Source organism: Dendrobates tinctorius, unplaced genomic scaffold (genome assembly GCF_039654945.1).
Source record: "Dendrobates tinctorius isolate UK_male_01 unplaced genomic scaffold, ASM3965494v1 ptg000004l, whole genome shotgun sequence".
NCBI lineage: Eukaryota > Metazoa > Chordata > Amphibia > Anura > Dendrobatidae > Dendrobates > Dendrobates tinctorius.
The window spans coordinates 23,900,896-23,923,302 of record NW_027361672.1 but is presented as its reverse complement, the minus strand read 5'-3'; the positions used below and the strand labels follow the sequence as shown (position 1 = coordinate 23,923,302).

The window sequence follows — 22,407 nt, the reverse complement described above, 5'->3', positions numbered from 1 at the left end:
ATGTCAGTGTCTGCTGAGGTATTGTCAAGTGGGAAAACTTGCTCATAGCAACCAATCACACCTCAGCTTCTTTTAACCAGCTCTGGTGAAATGAGGGATGCTTAGTGATTGGTTGCAAGGAAAACTGTTGCTCATAACAACCAATCATAGCTCCGCTTCTTTTTAACAGCTCTGTTGAAATGAAAGATGCTTCGTGATTGGTTGGTGATACACACACATTCAGTTTTATATAGAAAGATTGCAATATAGTAAGATTATATCTTTGATGGGAGGAGTGCTTTTTTAATGTATGTAATTGAAAAGTGAGAACAAAATATTCAAAACATTTTGATATATTCAGTATAGAGTATTGGCACTATGCACAGAAATGCACTTACACACCTTGGCTGCTATGAATGAGGTTATTAATGGTTATCTGAGGAATGTTTTGCTATGCAAATCATCAAGAACTACTGCTGGTAGCTCCTTTTGCAACTGTTGACTAATGATGTCCCAGATGTGCTTGATGGGAGACAAGTCTAGAGATGCTACAAGCCATGGTGGCAAGTTTAAGCCAGGTTGCTGACACTAAAACACGCAACATGTGGCCTGACATTGTCAAATTGAAAAATGTCTCCTGAGAGAATTCTCTCATGAAACCTTCATGGCACTGCTCACATGATCTACAGACAAATCTTTGCCCATCATTGAATCTAAGAGAAAAGCAGGAGTCATTGGTGAAGAGGATAGATCTTCATTGCATGCTTGTTCTGCACTACCATAGCTTTTGAGAGTGGTTGCATTGAGGTCAATGGAACACCTGTAACTAGACATCTGGCTTGTAGCTCAATGTCATATAAATACCTTCTGATTGTTTGTGTGGACAGTGTTTCACACGTTAGGCTTTTTATCTGATGTCTAAATTCACTTGCAGTACAGTATGCATCAATAGATGCCATTCTTCAGATCTGACAAGACCACCTGGGCAGCTCCAACGAACACTCCTTCACAAGAGAACATCACACCTGTCCTATTCCCAAGGTTATTCTGTGGGGTAACAATGCATTATAGCTGGACCGCTCTAGTCTTCATTTGAGTTACAATACCAGCTTGGCATTACATTGCTTAGGTCGTGGAACCAGAGGTAACAACCATTTCTCCAAAGCATCACAGATGCCATTTTCCAAAAGGCTTCCGCCAGATTGCATGTTGCTTGTGAGTAACCTGTATGGCCTAAACATACGATGTTCTGCCACATCTCCTAACTGGTCTCCCATTGAACACTTCTTGGATATCATTAAATGGCAATTGCAAAGGGAGTTGCCAGTACCAGATCTTTAGGATTTGTGACAACCAATATTAACGTCATTGATAAAATGTCAAGATGTGCAAGTGCATGTATGACATCATAATGAGCGGCGGGGCTTGCAACCTATGATGACATCAGCGTCGCCATGGCAACCATTGTGACATCATAATGAGGGGCGGGGCTTGATACACACTTTTTCCACAGTATGTAGATAAGGGCAAAATTGTTTAGTGAATTGGAACATGCGGGGTTAAAATTTCGCCTCACAACATAGCTTAGGAGACTCTCGGGGTCCAGACGTGTGGCTGTAGCTGCGACGGTGCGGATGCCTATCCCGGACATACACACACTTGAGCTTTATATATTAGATATACATCATTAACAAGTAGTGAGATGCAACACTATACGAAGCAGACCTCCACAACATGCCCACACAGAACCAATAGAAAGCTGGTTCACTTATTTCTAGATTCAATTGTATTCATCTCTCAGACATGAGAACTGCGACAGGAACAACAGTGCTAGTCATCTCCAGCACAGACTTGCTTTGGGGAGATTGTCATGAGTGTAGGAGAGCAACAAGTGGAGCTGAAGAATGTAGGGACTTTTATTGTCAACAGATAATAGTGTGAGGGCACAGTATAATGAGGGCAATGTGCAAAGATGGGAAAAATCTGAGCGGGCTCACTAAAAAGATGAAGCAAAGTGGGGGGAGAGTGTGGACAGGTGGCATCATGGGGTAGTGGTCAGAGAGGGGGGCATAATATGTGGATAACACAAGGAAGGACAGTGTGGAGGCCATAGTTCATAAGGAAGGACATTGTGGCAGTTATAGTTCTTAAGGAAGGCCAGTGTTAAGGCAATGTATCATAAGAGGGACATTATGAGGGTCCTATTGTGCAAGAAACAGTGAGAGGCAATTATTTATTCAGTGCCACAGCATTGGAGATAAGTACATTCTATTAAACCATGAAATTATTTTAAAAAGGGCACCACATCAGGATTTACTTCAGAACAGCAGAGGGAATTCTGCAGACACTAGGTCTTGGTGTGAAGTCTCATCATAGTGTCTATACTACAGGATCATGCGATACAAGCATATATGGTGGGAGCTGACACTGCAACTGATCACAGTACCAATCTTTGTGGTGCATTCGTGTAGTGATGTATTCACATAACTCTGGTGCTGTATTCATGCAAGTTCCTCTTTGTTTGCAGTCTTTGGGATTGGGTCAGTAGGACAGTGTGACCTTTGGTCCAAAAAACAGTTGTGCACCTTTGACTGAGAACATTGTGAACCACATATTTCATAAAAAATGCTTTACTTCAAAATGGCATAACATTGTAGCCAAGAGAAAATGGAAAACCTCTCCTGTTTGATGTCCACCTTTCAAAACAATTCTATAGGTGACACATACTGTGGCTGATATAATTTCAACACTAACAAGATGTGATTTGTCTTTCTATTTTATAGAGCTTTGTATTGCTGTGGGTGTAAGCAGCTCTACCTATGGTACTGTAGTTCAGTCTCAACTAAGGAAATAGGTGGAGATACCAATCCAAATTCATACGGCCCTACAAAGACCTTACTCTAGGGGCCTATGGTGAGTCTTGGGGGTTTGGTCTTCCCTCTCATAATTCTAAGTTTATTAATGCCTATATGCATGTTCCATAGCGTTTTTACCTTTGCGTTCCATGGTGGCAGCAATTTCAAATAGGTAAAAATGCCTGAGGTCTGTACATGTTCAACTGTAGTTCATTCCTGAAACACGTTGTTTTACAAACTCCTATATCGATACTAAGAATATAGATTTCTTGGCTGCTGTTCCTCCACTTTGGTAGTGACATGCAGACCGACAACCTCTTCCTTCCTTTTTATCTACCGTACAATAGTGTTTTCATTCAATTACCATATTTCTCGTATTAGAAGATGCACTTTTTTTCCCCAAATTTGGGGGGAAAATGGGTGTGTGTCTTATAATGCGGATATACCTTATCGGCCACGGCGGAGAAGGGTTCCATAGTCGCTGCAGGAGGCAAGAGAGGAGCATTACTGCAGGCCTTAGGCTGGGATGAGGGGTGTTCTGATGTGCACCACTGCGGGTGAAAATGGCTGCGGTGTTCTGTGGTGCGGGGGGGGGGGGGTCCGTCAGCATTTTGTGAAAGCCCAGAACCCCTCCGCATATTCATTACTGCGATATGGTGGCCTCTGAGAAAATGGCTGCCGGGGGCAGCGCATGCCAAGATTGAGATCTCGGCACCTAAGAGCTCAATCTGAGCATGCGCCGCCCCGACACCCACTTTCCCAGAGGCCAACGCATCACAATGGATGTGCAGGGGGGCTCTGGGCTTTCACAAAATGCAGGCGGAGCCCCCCCTGCACCACAGAACACCGCAGCCATTTTCACCCGCAGCGGTGCACATGAGAACACCCCTCATCCCAGCCTGCAGCAACACGCCACTCTTGCCTCCTCCAGCAGCGACCCCGCTTCATCGCAGCCACCACCCCGGCTAAGCAATAAGACGCATGGATTATGAGTCACCATTTTATAACAAAAAACATTATTTGTACCTATTTTTCTCCTCAAAATTTGGGGTGCGTCTTATAATCCGGTGCGTCTTATAATCCGCAAAATGCGGTATATTAATGAATGGTTATGCATTTTCTTCACATGTAAATCGTTTTTGCATGGATATGCAAAATCTGCCATCGGATTGTTGCAAAACAGGAGGCTACACAAGTCCAGTGTAAACAATCAAACCCTTTATTGTGTAAATTACATTAGAGCGCTGTAAAAAATAACCTGTTAAAAGAGTGAGAAACAGTAGATTGATAGAGGTAGTAGGAAAATTGATGTAACAGTCCACAGATGGTTAACAGGAGTGTGTCAGGCCAAAAGTAATTTTAAAAGCTGATCAAAATAGGTTGACTAAATAAATAACAAAAAAATCATTTTTTTTTTTTAAATACTATAGCCTAGCAGATTTCTACATTAACAAAATCAACACAATACTGATGATAAAATAAGAGCACAAAAGCTACACCACTAAATAGGGTGATATTATAGGGAAAAAAAAATATGTTAGGATCCGTGGAGATTATTTTAATGCTTGTCCAATTATGTGACTCTTTTTTTCTGAACTGTACACAGCATGTAATTACCTACAATCATTTCCCCCTACAGTTGTTCTCCATAAAGAAACAATGATGCTGTAAACTTTGCTGATTAATACCAACATAGCATCAGTGACAGTCATGCTTCCTGCCATTTGTCAGATGTTCTTCAATTCTGTGCCAAAATGAAAGAGGACCTCCATTTAATTGTAAGATCACTGAAAGCGAGACTGTTTAATACCAGAGTTGTCATGTTTTCAATGTTTTGATAATAATAGACCATATATTATAGCATTTAATCACTGTGCCTTTCCAAACATTCACATTAACCAAAGTGTAGGAGCAGACTTCTAATGGAAAAAAAAATGGAGATACTTGTAACCGGTTTACACATATATTTTCATATATGTTAAGACATGGAATGCATCCATAACCTAAAGAAATTCTTCTAACTAAAGCATCTCAAATCTATTGCCTAGCCAGGCAATAATGTAGAATTCAGATTTAATAAATTGTAATAATTGAGGGGGAAAGGGTGTTAATCTAAAGATGGGAGAGGGTCAAAAAAAAATTCTGGTATACCATATAATTTTTTAAAGATATTGGTATGATCCTCAATAAAAACAAACTATGTTAAAATATTTGTTGGAAACACACGCACATGAGGGGAAAAAAAGCAATTTTTTTATTATTATTTTTTTTTTTTTTTAAAACCAAATTTCTATCATAAGCCAATACTATAAAAAAGCTATTTATTGTACAAAGTAAACTGTTCCTCTCACCAGTATTAAAAGGTTAGAATTATATCTGTACATGTAAAATTATTGCTTCTTTTGAAAAATATATTTAGCATGCTAGGATTTTTATACCCATTTCTGCCTTTATAAAAGGTTACAATAGAAAAAAAACAAAAAAACACTAGTAAAGCTTTTGCAATTTTTTTTTTTTTTCACAGAACATTTTCTTTCAAGGCAGCAGTAACTTCTCTTGATAATGCATAAAATCATATGTGCAAAAACGGAGACTCCGAGGCATTGCTGTAGCACATAGTGACACAGCAAAAAGGGGAAAAATATTTAGATCTATGGAATCACGTGTCCCAGTCAGTACAGCACAGCACCGCAGCCTGCTGGACTGAAGGGTTAAATTGGAGCACACCGCTTCATTTGCTTCCATTTACCATCACCCCACCAGAAAAATGTCGCTGCAGAAGAGGTATATAAAGCTTTTTATATCTCATTTTCCCCCACAACCTGAATGCCACCAACAAAAACAAATAACATTTTTTTATACATGCTATAAACAAGAAAGAAAAAAAAAATAATATATATATATATATTCTTAAGACCTCTCTCAAGGTACCGGCTTGGAGAAGGGTGGTTTTTGCAGTGTGGGGATAAATTCATGCATGCTAATCCATGCACATCATTTTTTTTTTCTTTTGTTTAAATGTTCTATCTAGTACAGTACTAAAATCTGCAGCGGATGTGTGGCAATAACAAAAGGGAAGGAGAAGGAAAAAAAAAAAAAAGAGAAAAGGTAACTTGCATAATCTTTCACGCGCAGGTTTAAGAAAGTAGCCCTATTATAAAAAGGTCCTGAGAGTAAAATGAATAAGCTCCCCCCCCCCCGTATTAGTGTTCTTGGAGCATAATGTCAAGTGCTTGTTGTACATTTCTATCATCGCGTGGATCATTCTCAAATGCAAGAGCAGAAACAATATAGCGAGGGTCTTCAGGTTGGGCAACTGCATATTACTATGCATAGTCAGTGAGCAGTCTGGCTTTTAGAGGATCAGTGGTAGATGAACTCATAGCATTTCTTGGGCCTCCTCTGTTACTCCCTTGTCATACTCACAAGTAGTCCTCTGAAGCAGGCAACAGATCAGTGCTTCCATTTACATATGGTCCAAATTGTGTCATGCTGTACCTTTCCTTCCATCCAGTGTGTGATGAAAATCTGCTGCATTGGCAAGTGTCTTAGGTCATCTCAACATCTGCCATTTGTAAAAACACAAAGTCTGAAACTTTAAGCTAAACAGGAATTAAAATGATATGGATGTATTGTCTCCTACATCTTCATTTAGTATAAATTGTTAAATAGCACAGATATACTCCTGCACTAGGGATAGGGCAATACAAGTAATGTTTTCTTCACTTTAGTACGAGAGCCTCGGGGACTTGATGATTTGAAGGCAAATTTTCCAGCTGTTCCTCCATGTAACTGTTGGGATTGTCACCTTGGTGTCGAAGAAGCTGCTTATCTGGGTACTCACTGTTGTCAAAAGGTACCCGATGCACACACTGCACATGTGTCTTTAGGTTCCCTTTTTGAGAGGCACTGTATGGACAATATCTGCACTGGAATGGTCTCTCCCCTAGGAAAAGACAAGAAAAATCACTTTTTCACAGCGCAACAGGTTAATTAGCTGCATAAAAAAAAAAATCCTGAAAACAACCAAAATTTAGTGCAAAATCTAGATAAAGTCATTACTCATATCACATTCTTTAAGGGAAGCCAGTTACCTGGATTTGACCATAGGCTTCAACCACTTTACGGGTCTCTAATGACTGTACAAACATGGCTTTAGTTACTGCGGCAGAAAAGGATCCCTTTGAAGAAGAGCTCTTCTAGTGTGCGCACTGTATACTGACCCCAATCAGCCAATTGGGAAGACACTTATCTCATCACACAGAACCAGCCATCTGTTCTGATGACTTTTGCTTTTTGGGCATTCACAGTGACCTGGACTACATGCCCAACGATAGCTGACGCAAGTATACCTAAGTTCACTGCCCTTTCCCAGAAGAAATAATCAACAGATAAGACAGTGGCAAGAGTGACTATTGAGCCAAAAGGGTCCACCCAAATTACTATTTCAACCGGAGTAGTTATAAAATTGTACTCACACAGTTAAAAGTTCACCGTCTGCAGTAATCATTGTCAGCTCACATAACTAAAAATGTGCTTGTACAACTATTAAAGAACCCCATAATATGAAGCAAAATCCAGCTGACAGGTTTCCCTTTAACATAAGTGACCTGGAAAATAACAGTATATGATGCTGAGGTCACAATGAGGAAAGGAGAATGAAAGAAAAACAGATAACAGGAAAGTACAAAAGCACAGGGAGATGTAAAAGTGATAATCAAAGAAAGAGGTTCAATGTGTGTCCACACAAAGAAGAGAAGTAAAGTATTACTCTCACACACAGAACTGTCAAAACCTCACAGGCTTTGTACCGATTTCCATAAAGAATCACAATGATGAACAAATAGGAGGTTCTAAGTACAGGGAGAAGCACGGCAAATGTGAACTAATGCGAGCCTGAAGCTTTCATACAACTGTTTAACAATGACATTTTGAACATCACAGAACAATGCCATGTTCCTAACGTAACATGGCAAGCTTAAGGTTTAATTAATACATTAACCTTATGGAGAGTTAATTAGAAAGTGAAAATCATTTGGAATCAAAAGAAACCAGCCAGGCAAATTATATTTAGGGCTGAGAAACGCTCCCATCCTACTCACTTAAACATGCCACTACTGAAAGGGGGCTGACATCTGCACATTTTGATTTTATACGTTATGCTTATCAACCAATTCAGATAAATAGTGTGGTTTATGCATGACATTACATTGTAGTGAACAGTAAAATACATTTGCACACAAATTTGTTTACATGGGTTCAAAAGCCAAATTTCTTGTCAATATAGGTTTCCATATATTAGCTCATAGTCTATTATGGTGACCATGCTGCATCAAAATTGATTAAAGCATCACTCCAGTGGGTTGTTTTTTTTTAAATTTTACCACTGGAGTGGTGCTTAATATCCAAGTCCCCTGCCCCCTGTCTGAGAGTCCCCTTCCGGTATTTACATCAATTTTTGCCGTAACTCTGGTCTGTCTCTCGTACTTTGTGACCTGTCCGCTGCTCCAGTTTTTCATGGAGCGAGCTGGAGGTCACTAATCAATGTAAATCTATGATCGCCTCATTCTGGCTCTCATAGGCTTGCAATGGGATTCTGGCCAGTCAGAAGCTATGCTCACATGATGACGGCGCAGGACCAGATCGGCGCAGAAAAACGGTGAATATGCCTTAGGGTGAGTATATGACGGAGCAGAGGACTTGCGCTAAAAGGGAACCTGTCACCCCCCACCAGGGCGTTTTCAAGTTGAAGAGCCACCTTCAGCAGCACTAAGACTGCATTCTGTGAAGGTGGCTCTTCTTTTTCTGACCCCTAGTAATGCTGAAATATCAACTTTTATAACTAGGTCCTCAAACCTGTAATGCGTCCCACAGGTATGGTGCATCCCCCCTGTATCAGCTGCCTACCATCCATCCATCATGCCCCTTGTCTTGTGTCTGGGCGCCGCCCACCATCCGTCTATCATGGCCCTGTGCGCCGCCACCTCCTCCTGGTTTGTATGCCAGCACCTGCGCTGTGACAAGAGTTCTCGGGCATGCACAGTGCGCGCTGCCCGAGAACCAACATCAGGCTATTGCGCCTGCGAGTTGCGGAGGCCCCAGATCCCACCCCGCAGTGTGTTATGATGTATTCACACTGCGGGGCTGGGGCCTCGGCAACACGCAGGCGCAATAGTCTGATGTCGGTTCTCGGGCAGCGCGCACTGCGCATGCCCAAGAACTCTTGTCATAGCGCAGGTGCTGTTATACAAACCAGGAGGAGGCGGCGGTGGCGTACAGGGGCATGACAGGCGGATGGTGGGCGGCGCCCAGACACAAGACAAGGGGCATGATGGACGGATGGTAGGCGGCTGATACAGGGACACATACCATACCTATGGGACGCATTGCAGGTATGAGGACCTAGTTATGTCGATATTTCAGCGTTACTAGGGGTCAGACACAGAAGAGCCACCTTCACAGAATGCAGCCTTAGTGCTGCTGAAGGTGGCTCTTTAACTTGAAAATGCCCTGGGGGGGGGTGACAGGTTCCCTTTAAAGCACCACTCCAGCGGTGGAAAAAAAAAAAACTGGAGTGGTGCTTTAAATATAACACTTGCAAGTCGGGAAAGAATGGATTATTCATACCAAACCTGAAAACAAAATACAGTAATTTGTAAATACATTTCTTACAAATCAGTGTATAAATTAATATGGAAGATTTTAGTTGCCTTTTTTAACTCAAAGAGTACCGTATATGTGCACAACGACAACATCTTACTGTACTACAATATAAGAAAATGCACTCTAGGAAACAACCAAGAATCTCAAATATTCTAAGATTCTTATAATTCCTATAGAAATAAATATCCCTGCTCTTCTTGGTTAGTATTTGTTCCCTTATTCCGCAACAGACGATCAAAAAACTAAAAGTAATGAAAAAACACAATCTGCTGTCTCATTAACGTTGGGGCAGCATTATATCTGGATCAAGACAACGGTTCTGTTGCGATGCAAAAAATGTTTCATCAGTAGATAAATCTAAAGGGGTTTTTTATGAGCAGGTGAGAAGCCCCTCTCAGTAGACTTGGCATTGGAAATGTGTTTATTTAACAGCCCCATTTAGATCTGAAAAGGGACAGTGCCTGAGCGTCCGCTCTTAAAACGGTCAGAACCCACATAATTTACTTTTAAAATGGGTCACATTTGACAGGTTATTAAAAAAAAATAATGTTGTGGCAACACTCCTTTGTTTAAAGATAAATTAAAATGTATGCAACTTCTAACAATTTAACCCAGTCTTGACAGGTGAAGTACATATAAGGTCGGGTTCATATTACCGTTCAGGGACTCTGCAGAGGGCTGCGTACCTCCTCCGTTATGCCCCGTCTACTTCCGAATACTTCTGCATACGTCCTGCGTACCTATCTTTAACATTGGGTACGAAGGACATGTGGATGTATGTGGATGCGTCGTTTTGACGCGCCCGTCTGCGCAAAATGCAACTTGTTGCGTTCCCGTGCGGTCGACGGGCGCGTCAAAACAACACATCCTCATACATCCACATGTCCTTCGTACCCAATGTTAAAGATAGGTACGCAGGATGCATGCAGAAGTAGGCGGGACTTAACAGAGGAAGTACGCAGCCCTCCGCAGAGCCCCCGAACGCTAATGTGAACGTAGCCTTATTCACACATAAGATGCAAGTGTATGGAGCGGAATCAGCAGCGGAGTTCTCATAACATCAAGAAGAGGATGGCTGTGTTAACCCGATGCACAGCTCCAAATACTGCCATAAACCCCTGAATTCATACCATAAATATGTGTCAACAGATGCACAGACTTCAGACTACTCCAGTTACTACCCCCAGAACACGATTTGTGGAGGGGGGGGCGCAGATGGCTGTAATTGCAGCCATGAGCTTGCCGGTACTGTTACTGTCAGAGCGGATGTTCACGATTCCATGAATAAAAAAAATAAATAAGATTTAAAAAAAAAATAAATACAAGTTTGGCATCATTGTAATCGTACAACCTTGCAAAATCAAGTTGGCGAGTCATTTTCACTGTACAATGAATGCAGCAAAAACAAAACAGGTGAATTTAAAAAAATATATATTTTCACCATCTGATCGCACTTATTTATTCATGGTACAATATGGTAAAATGAATGGGGTCATACAAAAGTACAACTCGTCCTGCAAAACAAAGCCCTCATATGGCTATGTCAACAGAAATTATGGCTTTTGGAAAAGGGAAGGGAGGGAATGAAAGAATCACCTGGTCATTAAGGGGTTTAATATATTTTACCTTGTAGCCTGTGGATGCCATGATTGCATAGAGATGTGGCATATTTAACCAAGCTCTACAGAATGCTACCAGAGTGTTCATGTAGCCTGTTAAGGCTGTGCATGTCGTATAAGTTGGGCTGCATCATCGACTTTCTATTGTCATTTTTTCTATTTGTAGAATTTTTTAGTCTATTTTCTGTATGTAATTATTGGAGCAGCCATCTTGACTGAGGCAGTGTGCATAGTAGAAAAGCGCACACCATCACCCTTTTATATATGGTCTGCGTCGGTCATTATTCTTGTTTCAGCACTTACAGATCTGCTTTCCAGCTTCCATATAAGGCATAGGAAGCAGCAGTCGGAACATGTTCATTGACTTACACAGAAGACTTTTCTAGGCATGATCTGTGACCTGTGCAGAGAGGGAGCCAAAGTGAACTGCGGCCATCTATTGTGAATGGTGGCTCCAGAGACATCAGATTATAGGGGATACATTAGTGTATTTCTGCATGTGAATCCAAGTAGCCAGTGAAAACAAGTCAGGATTTTATTTTTTTAAATACAGACAGTGATGTGTAAAATTAGGGGGAAAAAAAAATCATCAAAATTATACATAATAATGAACGCTTTGAGTTACACAGTAGGCAATTTTTTTCTTGAAATTCTTTGTTAATTACGCTTTAAAGTTTTTGAAATATCCATCATGAGAATTTGAATGAAAAATATCAGACAATATAAAACCGATTATGGTATTTGTTTTTGCATTTTTCCCCTTGGCCACTAGAGGTCAGCCCAAACGGCAAAAAAAAATAAAAAATTGTTTCATAGCCCAAAAGTGGATTATTATTAAAGAGAAAAATTCTCTGTCATGTAAAATAATAAATTGGTCAAAAATATATGGACATCTACCTTATTAGTGATAAACATTTATATTGATGCTCAAAGTGGTTTTGTGGCTTTATGAAAATATATTCATTCATTTACTAAAAAAAGCAATTTTCAAAAAATTCTTTATTAATTCCTCAAATTTTCTGGTACCTGCTTTTCATCAGGTAAAGCAAATATTCTTACTCATATTCAGAAATGAAAAAATCTGATGGCACGAGTGGATAGCTCATACCAAGAGAGCTCTACAAAACATTACAGAGTATCCTGACTACACAAATCCCATCAGTATACGCTCTCTTATGAAGAGTAGCGAGAGTTGCCACAGACTGCATCCAGTATGTTAATACAGTAGAATATAAAATTCATACATTGCAAAAAAAAAAAATCCATTGTTTTGTGGGTCCTTTCAAGCAGAACTTCAGTGTTGTCCTATTTTGTTTAATGTAAAGTTAGGTTAATTTCTTCTTTTTTTTTTAATCCACGCAATAGCTAAAATAGCTAAAGGGAGCCTGTCAGCAGGACTTCATCTCCCAAACTGTTTATATGTGCATGTAGGTCTTTCATAGACAAGTCCAGTAATACCTTTACATGGCCAGATTGTTCATTTGTTACTGAGAAATCGGCATTTGAATTGATGTGTAAATCCTACTGACAGGTTCCCACACACAATTTAAAGGGAACCTGTCACCAGTTTTGGCCGATATAAGTTCCAGCCACTGCCTTTCAGGGCTGATATACAGCATTCTATAATGCTGTATATAAGCCCACAATCCAACCTGTAAGAGAAGAAAAATAACTTATGATACTCACCTGCGGGGCGGTCTGGTCCGAAGGATGTCGCTCTTTGTCCAGCGCCTCCCATCTTCTTGTGATGCCGTCCTCCTTCAAGCTTCCCTGCATCATTCACACAGAGTCTTCGGCCCGCGCTCCTGCGCAGGCAGGCATACTTCTCTGTCCTGTTGAGGGCAGAGCAAAGTACTGCAGTGCGCAGGCGCCAGGAAAAGTCAAAGAGCGCCAGAACCTGCGCACTGCAGTACTTTCCTCTGCTCTCAACAGCGACACCCCTCAGACTGGACCGCCCCGCAGGCGAGTATAATAAAAGTTCTTTTGTTTCTCTTCCAGGTCGGATTGGGGGCAGATATACAGCATTGTAAAATGTTGTATATCAGCCTTGAAAGAGGATGACAGTAACTTGTATCGGTCAGAACTGGTGACAGGTTCCCTTTAACCAATATTATTCATATTACTCAACCAATCCTAATAAACATAAAACTGCTCATCACCAATTGAGCTTCCTGCAATCTAAACTAAGATTCGACATTGTTTATTTGTTCACTAAAGACAGACTTCCACCATATGCTTCAGCTAATAGATGAGGGACCTGAGAGGATGAGAAAACCTCATCCTATCAACTCAACATGTACCGTAATTACAGTTGTGCTCTAAAGTTTATAAACCTCGGCAGAATTTTTGCTTTCTTGGCTTTTTTCCAGAGAATACAAATGATAACACCAAACATTTTTCTCCACTCATGGTTAGTGGTTGGGTGAAGCCATTTATTGTCAAACTACTGTGTTTTCTCTTTTTAAAACATAATGACAACCTAAAACATCCAAATGACCCTGATCAAAAGTTCACATACCCTGGTGATTCTGGCCTGATAACATGCACAGATGTTGACACAAATGGGTTTGAATGGCTCCTAAAGCTAACATCGTCACCTGTGACCTGTTTGCTTGTAATCAGAGTGTGCGCATAAAAGCTGAGTGAGTTTCTGTGATCTTGACAGACTCTTGCATCTTTCATCCAGCCACTGACATTTCTGGATTGTGAGTCATGGGGAAAGCAAAAGAATTGTCAGCGAATCCAGGGGAAAAGGAAGTTGAACTGCATAAAACAAGAAAGGGATATAAAAAGATATCCAAGGAATTGATAATGCCAGTCAGCAGTGTTCAAAGGGTGATTAACAAATGGGAAATGAATGGCTCTGTAAAAAAAAAAAAAAAACTGCATTCAGGTAGACCAACAAAAATGTCATCCAGAAAAATTATTTGGGATGCAAAGAAAAACCCACAAACAATATCATCTGAAATACTGGACTCTCTGAAAACTAGCGGTGTGGCTGTTTCAAGATGCACTATTGGAGGCACTTGAAGAAAAACGGGCTGCATGGTCGAGTCGCCAGAAGAAAGCAATTACTGAGCATATGCTACAAAAAGTATTTCATCTATAAACAGCACAGAGAAAAGCTTCAAAACTTATGTTACAAGGTAATATGAAGTGATGAGACCAAAATTGAACTTTTTGGCCACAACCATAAACGTTATATTTGGAGAGAGGTCATAAAGGCCTATGATGAAAGGAACACCATTCCTACTCTAAAGCACAGAGGTGGATTGCTGATGTTTTGGGGATGTGTGAGCTACAAAAGGCACAGGAAACTTGGTAAAAGTTGAAGGAAAGATGAATGCAGCACGTTATCAGCAAATAATGGAGGCAAATTTGCAATCATCAGCCCAGAAGCTGCGCATGGGACGTACTTGGACGTTCCAACAGGACAATGATCCAAAACACAAGGCCAAGTCGAACAAAGTAAAGGTTTTGGAGTGGCCATGTCAGTCTCCTGACCTCAAAATCAGTCATTCTGGGGAGATCTCAAGCGCACAGTTCATGCTAGACAGCCCAGGAATTTACAGGAACTGGAGGCTTTTTGCCAAGAATAGTGGGCAGCTTTACCATCTGAGAAAATAAAGAACCTCATCCACAACTACCACAAAAGACTTCAAGCTGTCATTGATGTTAAAGGGGGCAATACATGGTATTAAGAAATGGGGTAAGTAAACTTTTGATCAGCGTCATGTGGATGTTTTCGGTTGTCATTATGATTTGAAACGAGAAAACACAGTAGTTTGACAATAAATGCCTTCACCCAACCACTAACTATGAGTGGAGAAAAAGTTTTGGTGGTGGTATCATTCATATTCTCTGAAAAAAGGCCAAGAAAGCAAAAATTCTGCCGGGGTATGTAACCTTTTGTGCACAACTGTATAAGATTTATGAAATGGAATTTTCCAGATTTGACAACCAAATAGCAACCATAATAAAGATTCTGGTAACAATCTACATTTTATAATATGGACATAAAGGTTTGCAGAATAAGTAGTGAATATGTCAAAAATTAATACATAAACTACATAAACTAATGAATCAATCTAAAATGGTTTTATGTTTGGGTGACACTATTCGTACAATTTTATCTTTTTCATTGCAGCTAAACTTTATCTAATCTTCACCATGAACAGAAATGGCATGCTGCAACAATCTTCACCTTAACATGTCACAAACTGATCCGAACTTACCGTCCCCAGGTCCACTGCTGAGTCTATGCCACTGCTCCCAATGCCGCCTATTGTCTGCAGGGCTGACACGTCGATAGCTCTGAAGTTTATACATGAGCTCAGTGGCGTTAAACGCCTCATGCCATCAACTTGGGCAAAGCCGCTGAGCTCCGTTATTGGCTGCAGAGCTGTCGGCACAATACCAGGAGTAGTGGCGGAGATTCAACTGTAGACTCAGAGAGGGCAAGTATAGCGCAGGTTTGTTTATTTAAAAAAAAAAAAATGCATGTGGGGGACAGAGGCTCTCTGAAATGGGAAACCCACTTTAAGAAGCATCAGCAAAGACCCTTTCACAACAGAAATTTGGACACAGACAGTTTGGCCAAAATATTTTGGGTTATATTCAAACTTGGCGTGGGGGTCCCCTCTCTTAACCTTTCAACACTTGGTAAGCTCTTTTTGCCCTTGTTTGCACTTTTTTATGCATACTTTGCACTATGGGCATCATATAGAGCGTCACTACCTGGTACTGCACCATGTGCTAAGGAAGCCCTTATATATGGTGTTAAAACTATGGCGTTATGAATCCATGAACACGAGCTGTTTAGGTACCTTTATCTGAGGGTGATACCCCCCTATTTTGGGACGTTCCTAGAAACATGTATCATGTCTTTGTAATATCCGTGTGCTTTTACAATGTATTGTGTCCTTAATAAATATTTTTCAGTACTTTTTTTATTGTAAAATAATGTAACAGTTGTAACAAGTCAGTTCATGGAATATTTAGGAGAGAAATATATTCCCGGATCAAATGAGTGATATTATTGAAAAGTAGAAGCATTTAGAGATCACACAAAGTGGCAAGCCACAAAAAGTTACACCCTTTTGTCAGATGGAGTGGAGTAGTGGCAATGTGTCCTCTTGAGTAACGGATTTCACTTCTCCATCTGACAGTCTGAGAAAGCCTTCCTCCAGAATAGTAGAAACTGATTTAGTAGTAAAAGAGGGATCAATTCTAAATGAATGCTAACAGATCTAACAGAAGATTATAAAAGCTCCTGAATATGTAATGTGCATGTGTCAACATTTTTGTCCATATACACCGTGTTTTAAATTATTACGCAAAGTGGATTTCAGTGTCATACAGATGTAAGTTTTTTATTTTTGAAATACATTCAAGGAAGGTATTGTTTGTCAGGCACTTTGGATCATTGAAATCAATCTCAAACACCTGTGATAATTAGTTTGCGTGGCGAGCCCAATTAAAGAAAAACAACTTAAGGACGTTTCATATTATTAGGCAGGCCACAGTTTTCGAGCAATACATGAACGACAAGGATCCGTCTGCTGCCAAAAAACATCAAGTGCAATGCATTGGACAAAGTATGAAAATATTAGTCAATGAAAACTTAAGCATAATCATAGTACTGTGAAGGTATTTGTGGCTGAGAAAGAGCACAGGCGAGTTTGTGCAAATAAAGGCACAATGAGGAAGTTTTCTGCCAGACAAATTCATTGGATTAAGAGAGCAGCTGCTAAAATTCCATTACAAAGCAGCAAACAGGTGTTTGAAGCTGCTGGTGCCTCTGGGGTCTCACGAACCTCAAAAGGTGTAGCATCTTCTAGAGGCTTGCAGTTGTGTATAAGCCTACTATTCAGCCACACCTAAACAGCGCTCACAAGCAGAAACAGCTGCGGTAGGTCATGATACACATGATGACTAATTTTAAAACAATATTATTTACTAATGAGTGCCGTGCAACCTTGGATAGTCCAGATGGATGGAGTAGGGAATGGTTAGTAGATTGTCATCATGTCTCAACAAGGCTGCAACATCAGCAAGGATGTGGCAAAGTAATGTTTCGGGCCTGAATCAGGGAGAAAGCTGGTAAGCCCCTTTAGGATTCCTGAAGGTGTGAAAATAACCTCGGCAAAGTATATAAAGTTTCTGACTGATCACATCCTTCCATGGTACAATGACAATACACCATCTCATGCTGCAGAGAATACCTCTGAGTCATTGACTTCTCTGGGCATAAAAGGAGAGAAACTCATGGTGTAGCCTATACTGACCTCAACCCTAGTTGGAGTATGCTCCAGAAAAAATCTATGACAGTGGGAGGAAGTTGACATCAAAATCGCAACTCTGGGAGGCTATTGTAATATCCTGCAAAGAAATTCAAGCAGAAACTATCCAAGATGTATAAGGTCAATGAATACCAAAATGTGAAGGTTATATCAAAGAAGGTGTCTTATGTTAACATGTCACTTGGTCTGTTAAGATGTTTTTGATTGAAAAAGCTGTTGATTTCAGGAAATATTACCTCTTAATGCTGCAAATTCAACAAATTACCATTTTCAGCTCTTTACAATCATTAAAACGCTTAGAAACGCTGTTGTGCGTAATAATTTGTAACAGGGCATTTTGAATTGTTTTAGTTTGTTAAAAAATATGGTTTTCATTGGGAGGTTTGGCCAATAAATTTTGATTGACACCAACTGTTGATGATTTGGACATGATACTGTCTCATTTGCATCAATCATTAAGGAAAAATCAGAGAAAAATAGCATTTGCATAATAATTTTGAACACTGTGTAGCCTACATAAAAAAATGTATGCCGTTTGTCTAAGAAGCTCATCCATGCTCCCCTTTCTACTGGGGCAGTAGCAGAAGCCTCTCTGCTGTGCCCAGCCTGCCATAGGAAGATTGGGGCTTCAGCGTTTCTTCTACATCAGGGGTGGGGAGCATGCGGCCCGCAGTGGCTTTTCATGCGGCCCGCGGGTAGGTCTCTGGAGTCCTCAATGCTCGGGCGGCTGCTGTATCCTGTCAAAACGCTGCCTGCCCTGCACATGAGGATGATGATGTCGTGTGGGTGGGTGGGGTTAGCGCCCAATGCTCTCCCGTCCACGTGTCCCAGAAGAGGAGATGCTGCCAAAGAGTCAGCGATCTCTGTGAGTGCGTGCCCGCAGCTCTGTGCCTCCCTGGGGATCTGTGCCCTCCAGCTTTGTGCCCCCCCCCGTGATCTGTGCCCCCAGCTATTCTTTCACATGTAATCTATGCCCCGCACCCATATATACCCCATGATCTGTGCCCCCAGCTATGTTTCCACATGTGATCTGTGCCCCCCACCTATATATACCCCGTGATCTGTGCCCTCCAGCTATGTTTCCACATGTGATCTGTTCCCCCCACCTATATATACCCCATGATCTGTGCCCTCCAACTATGTTTCCACATGTGATCTGTGCCCCCCACCTATATATACCCCATGATCTGTGCCCCAGCTGTTTCCACATGTGATCTGTGCCCCCCACCTATATATACCCCGTGATCTGTGCCCTCCAGCTATGTTTCCACATGTGATCTGTGCCCCCCACCTATATATAACCCCTGTGATCTGTGCCCGCCAGCTATGTTTCCACATGTGATCTGTGCCCCCCACCTATATATACCCCCTGTGATCTGTGCCCTCCATCTATGTGCCCCCCCCAGCTGTTTCCCCATGTGATATCTATGCCCCCTGTCATCTCTGCCCTCCAGCTATGTGCCCCCCGCTATGTGCACCCCTGTGATATCTGTGGCTCCTAGCTTTGTGCCCCATGTTATCTATGTGCCCACCTGCTATGTACCCCCTGTGATGTTTGTGCTCCCATGTACCCCCTGTGATCTGTCACCCAAAGCTATGTGCACCCCTGTGATCTTTGTGTCACCCCTCAGTGATCTGTCCCCCCCGGTGATCTATGAGCCTCCCCGACGATCCCTGCCCCCCCCGGTGCTATATATCCCCCCACAGCTGCTGCATTTACCCCGAAAGTGCTGTATATCCCCCCCGAGTACTGTATATCCTACCACCCGTGATATATATAGCCCCCAGTGATGGAGAAGCAGCTCCAGCCGTCACATTAAGGGTGAGTTACCGTAATTAATTGTTAGCCTGAAAATTACCCAGGTATATTTAGTCAATGTACCCACGTATACAGAAAATTTCTGCATGAAAACCGAACTCCTTCCCAGAAAACGCTTGTTTTTTTTCCGCGCATCCCCAGTCTCACAGAAAATAGCTAGAAATGCAGATTTTTCCGCAAAATTAATGAGCATGCTGCGTTTGTTACCGCGATGCGTTTTTTTTGTGGAAAAAACGCATCATAGAATCATAGAGTTGGAAGGGACCTCCTGGGCCATCTGGTCCATCCCCCTGCTCAAAGCAGGATTCGCTAAATCATCCCAGATGTCTGTCCAGCCTCTGTTTGAAGACTTCCATTGAAGGAGAACTCACCACTTCTCGTGGCAGCTTGTTCCACTCATTGATCACGCTGTCAAAAAGTTTTTTCTAATATCTAATCTGTGTCTCCTCCCATTCAGTTTCATCCCATTGCTTCTAGTCTTTCCTTGTGCAAATGAGAATAAAGTTGATCCTTCTACAATGTGACAGCCCTTTAGATATTTGTAGACAGCTATTAAGTCTCCTCTCAGTCTTCACTTTTGCAAACTAAACAATCCCAAATCCTGCAACCTTTCTTCATAAGACAGGGTTTGCAGACCGGTCACCATTCAGGTTGCTCTTTTCTGAACTTGCGAAAAGTGCGGAATTCATTAAAATGAATGGGATGCTTCTTTTAAGCATTTTTGCTGGTAAAAAAACACGAAAAAAAAACGCTTACGTGGGTACACAGCCTCAAGGTGATCATTTTTGTGCTGCCCTCAAATGATGGTAGAAATTTCCAAATGGCCCCTGGATGGAAAAAGGTTCCCCACCCCTGTTCCACATGATCCAAAACAAGAAACTGCAGATGAACAAATAGTGAGGGAAACTACATCTCCTATTTCAGTCATTCATTTTAAGGTTTTGCATTCCGGTAAACACTGCACTTCATCCATAACTAACATTCAAACCTTATTAGTACTCAATGTGTTCCAATTCTGCCAAGAAAGAATTCACATCTACTATTCCTAAACTACATCCCAAGATGACCAAACACAGCAAGAGAATAAGGAAGAGGGGGAAAAAAAAAAATTTCACAATAAAAGTTCTTAAAATAAAATATATGAGCTAGTGGTCTGCACATACACATAATTCTGGTAAAAAGTAACAAACCTGTCAGAATTTTTTGTTAATCTAAAAGAATTAGATAAAAGTACTGAATTCAAGTAAATCGGGATGATGGCAGTGCATATGGTGATAACGATTCGGTTGTTGTGGAAAATATTATTTCTCATAAAATAAATAAAAAGATGGAAAGGTAAGGAATGAAACAAGCAGTAAGAACCCTATATGGAAACTTACGCAAGATCGTTGCTTTCTTGCCACTGCTTGAGAGAACCACTGTGACTCTCCAAATGCCAAGTAATGTAATGGAAATGGGTCTTTCTATACTTTTTCTTTTGTATGGCTGGTTTACCTTTTCACTATATACTTTATTTAAAGAAATCTACAATCTTCTACAACCCATCCTACAACTCTATTCTGAGCTGGAAGACACTGAATGGGAATATCACCAATGAGCAAACGTGCTCGTATAAGGTGTTATCCGAGCATGTTTTGGTGCTAACCAAGCGTCTTCGGTGCGCTGAAAAAAATATGTTCCAGTCCCTGTGGTTGGTCGACAGCTTCAACACATGCAGGGTTTACTTGCATGTTAGGCAGTCCCTGCATGTGTTGCGGATGTCTAACAGCCGCGAGACATGCAAGTGCAGGGACTCTAACATATTATTTGAGCATGCCGAAGACACTCTGTTAGCATACGAGCGTGTTCACATAACACCTTATCCGAACACGGTCGCTCATCACTTTGGAATATTTATTGTTTAGACATATTCCAGTAAACAAAAAGTATCAGTGGAGCTGCACAGCTGGAACTCCATCGATGGTCAGTATGGAGGGACTTCGGTCCCCCGTTTAAATGGAGTGGTGGTTGAACATAGAACAGACTGAGCCTATGGAATCGTCATAGATAACCATGCACTCGGTGCGTGGCTTATTACTATGCAGCTATAACTATAACATGACAAGTATAAAGTTAAATTCATTCAATTAAGGTTCTTATTTAACCTTTTAACAACCCATATGTTTTAGTTTTTAAATTAGCCATTTTTAAAATAATTTTAAGAGGGGGCGGGGTTTTATTTTTATGGCTTTTCAGTTTTGCTTTTTTTTTGCATTTTCTTTATCATTTGTTTTAACATCCTCATATTCCAAAGACAATAACTTACACATTTATGAATAGGTTTACTTTTTCATAAGGAAGAATAATTTGCATTGATTATTTTAAATGTTCCTAAAACCTCACTAGTCTCTTCCTCTCTTCAGTTCTTCAAAGGGGGCAAACCAAGGGCCATAGCAACACATTGGCACCAGACAATAGTGTCCCAGAAGTGATGTTGGGACACAGGAATTGGTGCTCTCTGATCCCGGCAGCTGCGGGTACTCCTACAGCCCCTGCATGATCACAATGACAAATGTTTATGTCACAGATGGATATAGCACCCAACCATGACGTACATTTTTCTTACACATAGCTAATGGCTTTGTAACTATAAGTAGGTTCTTGGAAAACTTTGAGGGTTCCGTACGTCAAGGATATTGGAAAATTAAGTTTCATAATGTAGTTTATTTCAGGAAACTAGAAATCTCCTTTAATTAGAAAAGTACTTGCTTCTTTCAATTTGGGGTCCTTCAGGTGTACCATTAAATGACTGTTCTCTGTGCTCTTTGGTTTCAGGTACATTCAAGCACAGAAGTGTGTTCACATTTTCTCTACAGAAGTGGTTAGACTAGAAGTAAGAAGGAAGTGGAAAGGGAGCCTGTTTAGATAGACACTGTACATTAGAAAACAGGAAAGGCACACCACCACACAGTCCACAGAAACTGCAAGGTCAGGATACGGAGGTACTCTATAGACTTCATGTGTTGGAAAAAATACTCTTCAGAAAAACACAGACTGTCTTTGATTTATAAAAAACACAGAAACTTGGGATTTGTAGATTACTGGCTATATTAAAAAATATATATATGAAGCACACAGACAAAAAAAAAAGGCGATCAAAAATACCAAGGATATCTTGTAAATATGCAAAA

General features: G+C 40.9%; 1 protein-coding gene across 6 annotated transcripts in view; it reads right to left on the bottom strand.

Moving 5' to 3' along the window:
• Positions 1-4,032: 4,032 nt before the first annotated feature.
• The window catches only part of ZNF516 (zinc finger protein 516), a 154,385-nt gene continuing 136,010 nt past the window's right edge, over positions 4,033-22,407 (bottom strand). For 5 of the 6 annotated variants that reach the window (XM_073566542.1, XM_073566534.1, XM_073566549.1 and 2 more), the window contains one exon: positions 4,033-6,780. In XM_073566542.1, the coding sequence (XP_073422643.1) occupies positions 6,557-6,780 (224 nt within the window). In that variant the 3' untranslated portion in view covers positions 4,033-6,556. The remainder of the gene's footprint in view (positions 6,781-22,407) is intronic. The other variant, XM_073566559.1, reaches the window with a different exon arrangement.